This window comes from Macrobrachium nipponense, chromosome 4 (assembly GCF_015104395.2).
Source record: "Macrobrachium nipponense isolate FS-2020 chromosome 4, ASM1510439v2, whole genome shotgun sequence".
NCBI lineage: Eukaryota > Metazoa > Arthropoda > Malacostraca > Decapoda > Palaemonidae > Macrobrachium > Macrobrachium nipponense.
In genome coordinates, this window is record NC_061100.1 from 82822151 (window position 1) to 82829650 (window position 7500).

A 7500-nucleotide genomic window follows, 5' to 3' on the forward strand; every position below is an offset into this window, starting at 1 on the left:
ATTTATTTTCATAGGAAATATGGAAACCATAACTATTTATGTCCGTTGCACAACAAATATATTCGGAATCGCAGTTATCTATATAAATTGAAGGGATTATAATGTATTTGGGAATGCTTTAGCATTGGAAAGGATAGGTAGTTCTTTTGATGAAAGTACCATTTTTTCAAAATCATGTTTAGTTCTGTTTCCGTACCCATTCTCTGCGCGTATCGTATATAATGAGCAATTTTTGTGTGGATTCCCTCTCCCCCGCCCCGCAAATACAATAAAGCGAAAAATCTATGCCATTTTAATGCAAGGCTTTTCGTTAGTTTGTCATTCTGCGCGAAGAGCAGCGAAGAAAGTAGTCTATTTATTCATACACAAAAAATCTACCTCTTAAGAATAAGAAATTGCTTAATAGATGAATCGGTGCTACGCAGTTCCATTCACTGATAATGGCACGTATACGTTAACACTGACATATAGAAATAAACCTTGATCCCGGTCCCCGTGAATGTGCAAGCATCAATACACATTTTACTATACGTGCCTTCAAGCGCTAGCTTTCCCGCATGGACAAGAATGTATCTATGCATGTTCATGATTACAGACTGCCATACACGCATAAGCACTACTACGTATCCGCCTGTATTCATAAAACTTTTTCTTTTGAATGAGGATAGACCGAACCCATTCTTACGAGGGTATGTGATATAGGATACCCGAAAATCGTGCGGCATTGCATTATCAATATAAGACCCAAAGAGCCTCCACGAAGGCTAAAACTTCGCGTTCGTACCGGCTTCAACGCCTCAAACCTCCCCTTAATACTTTTATAACATATATACAGTAACCTTCTTTGGTAACATAAGAACACGCTATAAAAATCTTTATGGCTTTCTCTAAGGAGGCTGATACGAGGGGAGAGAGAGAGAGAGAGAGAGAGAGAGAGAGAGAGAGTCGCGAGTTCAAAGTAAATGGTTCGGATTCGTCAGTGCATAGGAGTTTCCGAGACGTGTTCTCTCATTGGTTTTACATTTTGACCAGGCTTCGTGTTTTTCATACTGGATTTCAATACTTTTTCTGTACATTTTTCGTCATACGTACTTATAAACGTACATTCAGTAAATGTAATGATTAAAAAATCTGGTAGGGTTTGTATCAAATGTATATTTCAGCTCCCCCTAAAAACAAATAATCTTGTTAGGATAAAGAAATTTATGCTCGATTTTGCATATCTACCTAGTTTTTATTATTATGCCTTAGAAGGTTTTATAAGCCAGAATTTGGCGAAGAGGAGTGATAGAGACATTGCGCTGTTTTCAAACTGTACTTTCCCAAAAGCTGGAAAAAGAAAAGTCTTATTTGCCTTTGTATACACAATATCGTCCAGGAACATTGACGCTTTCGTGCTATTCAAAATTACGTTTTGTATATTTTTAATGTTTTTGTTTTAAAAGCGTTATTTTATCAACATTTCGTTATGTATTTACATTCTGTAAGAATTTATATAAAAAAGTGCTTCTTCAGCATTGGAAATAGATTTGGACACCTAGATCATATCACGCTCTTGTTGAATCTCTGTGTGTGCTCTGAATAGGTCTCCAGTATATCTAAGACGCTGATGTGTAAGTTAGTTTATTGCTACGATATCTATCTTTTCCTCGTTTTTATTCTTGTAAGGTAAAGAGAGTGATAACTAGAGGGATAATGTAAGATTCCTCCTATGGAGCTGGAACAATCTTGATTATTTTTTTGGTTGTTTGTGTATTTACTTAAAACTTACAAAATAAGATGAAGAGTATGTTGCCGTGAGTGCGTATATATATATATATATATATATATATATATATACTATATATATATATATTATATATATATATATATAATGTATATACTATATTTGCATATATATATATATATATATATATATATATATATATATATATATATATATGAACTAAGCTAAAAATTTCTTCAATATCTAAATCGCTATACCTCGGAAATAATATATTATCATATATGTTGATCGAAGGGGATCTTTTTTTATTGATAAGTTCGTCGTCTCGTGGGAAGACAAGAACTCAGGAAAGGAGTGACACACCTTAAACCACACGATGCGATGAACTTATTTCCCTTTGGTTAACATATATAAAGATATCTTATATCCGAGGTAGAGCGAATTGGATATTGAAGGACATTTGTAGCTTAATGATTGTATATGAATTACACACACACGCACACACGTAGCTTCCCTTGTTTTCTTTCCCGCATTTTATCCCAGCCAATTAAGTCCATGACAGTATAGCGAAGAATGGAAGTCAATATATGATCAATGAAAAATGAATCACAGGTACTCCTACTTCTGCAGTATAATAAGTTTTGGGTAAAATCTCAACCATTTCATGTTATAAAATGAAATATTATGTAGCATCTAGCATTTCGGAAGTAGAAGAGAGAGTAAAAAAAAAAAAAAAAAAAAAAAAGAGTGAAAGTATAGGCTACAAACAAATCAATTTGAAACGAATCAATCGCATACATCATCTCTTCAGTATAACATGATTATCTGGTAAAAAAAATTACCATTATTTCCGAAAAGAAGAATTGAGCAACAAAAGAATTAGAACAATGGCAGAAAGTTAGAAACGCTAAACAAACAGGCCCATCCTACTCCTTTCTGATCAGTCTCGTTAATTAGAAAAACAAAAAAAATACAGAAACGAAGTAACGGGAGGGAACTGGAAAAGAAGGGAAGTAGGATCTCCCTCTCCAGCATCCTTAATTCATTAGGGGGCCAGGAAAAGGTCCCTTGATATCCTATCCTCGTTTCCTTTCGGCTGCCATCTCGAGTCCTTTCTAGGGTCAGTCTTGAATTGGAGAAGGATAAACAGGGATTCGATTCCTATCAGCGGAGAGAGAGAGAGAGAGAGAGAGAGAGAGAGAGAGAGAGAGAGAGAGAGAGAGAGAAGGATTCATTTTCTCTTCGATGGGTTTTCTGAAAAAGCTTTTGTTCGTGAAGGCTTGGAGTGTTTGGTTACTAGCTCCGTGGTTATTATTATTATTATTATTATTATTATTATTATTATTATTATTATTATTATTATTATCATTATTATTATTATTTTCATTATTATTATTAATCAGTACCGACAGTATTGATGATAATACCCAATGTATGAGTTGCATTGGAAATGAATCATTAAATATATTTTGCTCTATTACTACTGCTGCTGTTACCGTAGCGCCTATGTGTTAACTATTTTTTATAAACATTCGATCACATACCTTGCTTACTACTTTAGTTATCTGTTATGTGTGGAGGATTATTCAATATATATATATATATATATATATATATATATATATATATATATATATATATATATATCCATATATATGTGTATATATATATGAGACTCTGCGGTTCTCGCGCAAAAGTTGCATATGAATTACAACTAACGTAATGCCACACCTTTTAAAATTTCATTATGGCGAATACTGTATATTTTCGAAATATTCATTAACTCAAAAAGGGGTTTCTTTTCTATTATAAGTCCTGGGTAAAATCACCGAATTCTTCGAATTCTAGGGTCATTGTGAAATAGAACAAGTTCTCTTTAACGAAATAAGTTAGTGCAAAACATGTTGACAAAAACAAAAAAATGATGCATTGCACAAAACTTCAAACTATTAGACAGATATAGTACATCGAATGCAGAGTAATGAAATACTAGACATTTATTTTCTTATTTTGTATATGAATGACCCAAAATATACATCATACACAATGGTCCTTTATTCTATTAGAAATTATTAAAAGTGGCCATAACTTACCTGTTGAAAACATTTATAACAATTAAATGTACCAAAGGACTTCCTCATATCCACATCGATTTTGCTAACCAAGATATATATATATATATATATATATATATATATATATATATATATATATATATATATATATATATATATATATATAAAGAGAAAATAGCCTATGATAGAAAAATTGCAGCTATAAAAATGAAGGTTCTTAAAAATACCTGTATTATAGGTGTCCACCCCAGGCTCCCTCCATCCTCCAGACGTTGAAGGCATAGCTGAGTCGCTCGTGTGCCACGTAGGTGCAGGAGGAAGAGAGCCTTTGGTCGTGGGCGTCGGTATCCAGCACCTGGTAGAGAAAGTCTATGTATCGGATGGCAAGCTTTAGAGTCTGGATCTTGGAGAGCTTATCCGAGGGGAGCGTGGGGATGATCCGCCTCAGGGAACTGAAGGCTTCGTTTAAACTCTGCGTCCTTTGGCGCTCGCGGACGTTGGCTAAGATCCTCGCCTGCTGCAGCTCTTCGTAGCTCTGGGGCGATTTCTTCCGAGTCTTGGCCAGGCGGCTCTCCTCACTCTCGTCCTCGATGTGCCTCTTGCGACCGCGCGGTTCTTCCTCTCCGCAGGATGAGCGGGCGTCGTGGTTCCCGCAGGAACTGCGAGGGCTGACATCGGCCATTAACGACAGTGCTGTAGGGGCTGGTGCCAATGTGCTCGAGGAGGAAGACACTGCCTCTAAGTGGGACTCCTGCAGAGGCAGAGTATATCCCGGTGGGGAATACTCACACTTTATGGGTAGGCCTAAGATGGCATCCGAAGTGTAGTTTGGACCTTTTTGGACCATCTCTGCCTATGGCCTTATCTTTTTTTTCTTTTTTTTCCTAGCACGACACCATCCTTTCCTTTACCCTTCTATTTTTTTTTTTCGTACACTGGGGGGTGAGAAATCACTAGACCACAAGAACCACTACAACTTTTGAATCACGATACGTCAGGGTATATTTCGTCCTAACTGTTCTCTCATTGACGTAAAAATGAACAGACATTTAGGATTATCTTTGGTTCCTCTGAGGTGACTGAAGGTCAAAGGTGAGTTAGGATAATCCTCGTACACATACCAAGGACGGACTCAGATGAGGCGACTTGTCTCGTCGTGTTGCCCGGGTATGGTGAGGGGTATTTGAGGGCAACAAGAATGACAGGGAGAGACAAAGAGCGGTAGGCAGGGCACCGGAGAACCACTGGTAACAAACGGTTGCTTAATGAAACGCCTTGGGTTGTCACCAGACTGTATGGCACCTTGGCACTCGACTGAGATGCCACGTGTCCCTTTTTTCACGATTCTCCTCCTTTCACTGACCAAGTCTCCTGAAAATATTTCAATATGATGTAAATAGGTTCTTCGCCTCTTATCACTGTAGGCAATCAATATTATCTTTTGTAAACAATGCCCGCGTGCCGTACAAAAGACACTATTATGAAAAGCAATGAACCGCATAGAAGGAAGACGGCCAATAAGCATGACTCTTGTATCTGACTCCACCCTATCTGTAGCCTGGCGGCCAATGAGGGGAAATATTACTGTATGTCCCCGCCTACGGTGCCTCCTTAAGTATATCTTGTTGATTAGTACGGCTTCCTTAGAACAAAGAATAACATCCGTATGAATTACAGGAAATTCTATACATGGATGTGTTGGAAAAATGAAACTCATATAAACCACAACTATCAAGAATGATTTAATTTATCGATTTATCTTTATATATATATATATATATATATATATATATATATTATATATATATATATATATATATATATGAATTAATGTGTATGTATTTATGTATTTATAAATTAGGAAATGGCTTTCATCATTTTCAGTCCCGAGGCTGTATTCGGTAAAAAATGACCGGTCATAATTATCGCTCTGACTGGTAATATTGACGATTCCTTGTCTACCACATTCGCTATTAGGATGTTCAGCATCTGTTGCGTAATGCGTAATCCTCCTCTGCTGTTTCGTTACAAATGTTCTTCGAAAAAGAGGTCACATGTTCCACAAGATACTGGACAGGAAATGGGACCTTCAAGTCTTCCGTCTAGCGATTCTAATCCCGTCCGCAGGAACTTCGATCACCTGTTATGATAACCTAAAGCTTCTTGGTACTGTCGCGCAAGGGTTCGAATTCCACATCTGCTCCATTTGCAACGAAGAAAGGCATCTGTAGTTCTCCTGGGGGATCAGATAGAGATCTGCTCGTGAGTTATGAAGAGTTTGTTTAGGTACTATTCCGTATTACAGGACTGAAGCGCGTTTTTCCTTTTTCATGAATTTGGAGTGTCTTTGTTCTTTTCTTAACTGTAAGAAAATATCTTTAAAGGTTTTTGTTTTATGTTCATTGCGGGGAATGGTTGCTTTTTCTCAGCCATAGATGATATATTTCCTCGGTACCGAAAACAATTAAGATTTGAAATTTCTTTCAGTGAAACTTTTGGGTTTTTCATATAACTTTAATTGAAATTTATAGTTTCTAAATTAATTTAATATGAGTTTTGTGTATTCAGAAGTGTTGAAGTATTTCGGTTTCTTTCGGTATTAGATCGATATACTTTATATCACTCACAATCTTATCATTGTTATGTCTGCAACTACAGCGACTTCATTGACAATGAACTAATTGAATGATGGTTACATATCCCGTCATTGCCGGAGAACACCGCATTAATCAATAGAAATCCTCTACTGATAAAAGATTACTTGCAAAGGGATGTCATTACAGACAGTTTCAGTATAGAATAATGGTTTCGTGAAAAGTCATGAAAAGTGTTTAGCTTATATGGTCAATCACTTTTCTGAGTTGTTGTCTTCCTATTTTACCTTATTATCTATTTTCCGTTTCTATATTGGATTCTGCTTTTGGTTGTGATTTTTGTCTGATTCTGCCTAACGATGTCTGTTATCTTTCACTTTTTTTGTCCTTGAACCTGAATTTTATTTCAGTAACTCTTTTGGTCTTAGTAGGCTTATGCGTAATTTATAAACTATGCTATTTTAATTACTATGTTAGCAATGCCAAGCTGAGTAGAACCTATTTATATCAATTTTTATTAATCATTATACGAAACTGTACAAACTCCAATAAATAATTATCATGTAGTACACTGCTACCAATCTTTCTAACATGTTTACTTATTGCTAGCGCTTTTTCTTGTACTATTTATATCCAAAACTTATTTTGTTTCCAATATATGACCATGAACTAAAATGATAATAATAATAATAATAATAATAATAATAATAATAATAATAATAATAATAATAATAATAATAATAATAATAATAATAATTATTATTATTATTATTATTATTATTATTATTATTATTATTATTATTATTATTATTATTATTAATGATTTTCTAACTAGTTCGTGAACAAGGAAAAGCAAGGAATGAATAAATCTCATTTTAAATTCATTTCGTATTTTTGATTACTCTTGAATCAAGTGGCGCTGCACTCATTTGTAAATAATTTTGGCTAATGAAAAGTACCACGTGAAAGCTAAATAAACAGGAATGAAACAAACGAACCCCGCAAATAGGTAATTTAAGAAATAGTCAACTTCAATTATCATAACTTTTTCTCATTAAGTAATGTTTGAGTATGACGAAGGAATTATAGTCCCCATGAAACTTTT

The 7500-nt window shown here is 35.1% G+C and overlaps 1 protein-coding gene across 1 annotated transcript in view; it reads right to left on the reverse strand.

The window, feature by feature from the left end:
- LOC135210978 (twist-related protein 2-like) overlaps positions 1–5052 on the reverse strand; it is a 126077-nt gene extending 121025 nt beyond the window's left edge. The window contains exon 1 of the mRNA XM_064243972.1: positions 4029–5052. Coding sequence (XP_064100042.1) covers positions 4034–4648 — 615 coding nt within the window. The 5' untranslated portion in view covers positions 4649–5052 and the 3' untranslated portion in view covers positions 4029–4033. The remainder of the gene's footprint in view (positions 1–4028) is intronic.
- Positions 5053–7500: the final 2448 nt, after the last annotated feature.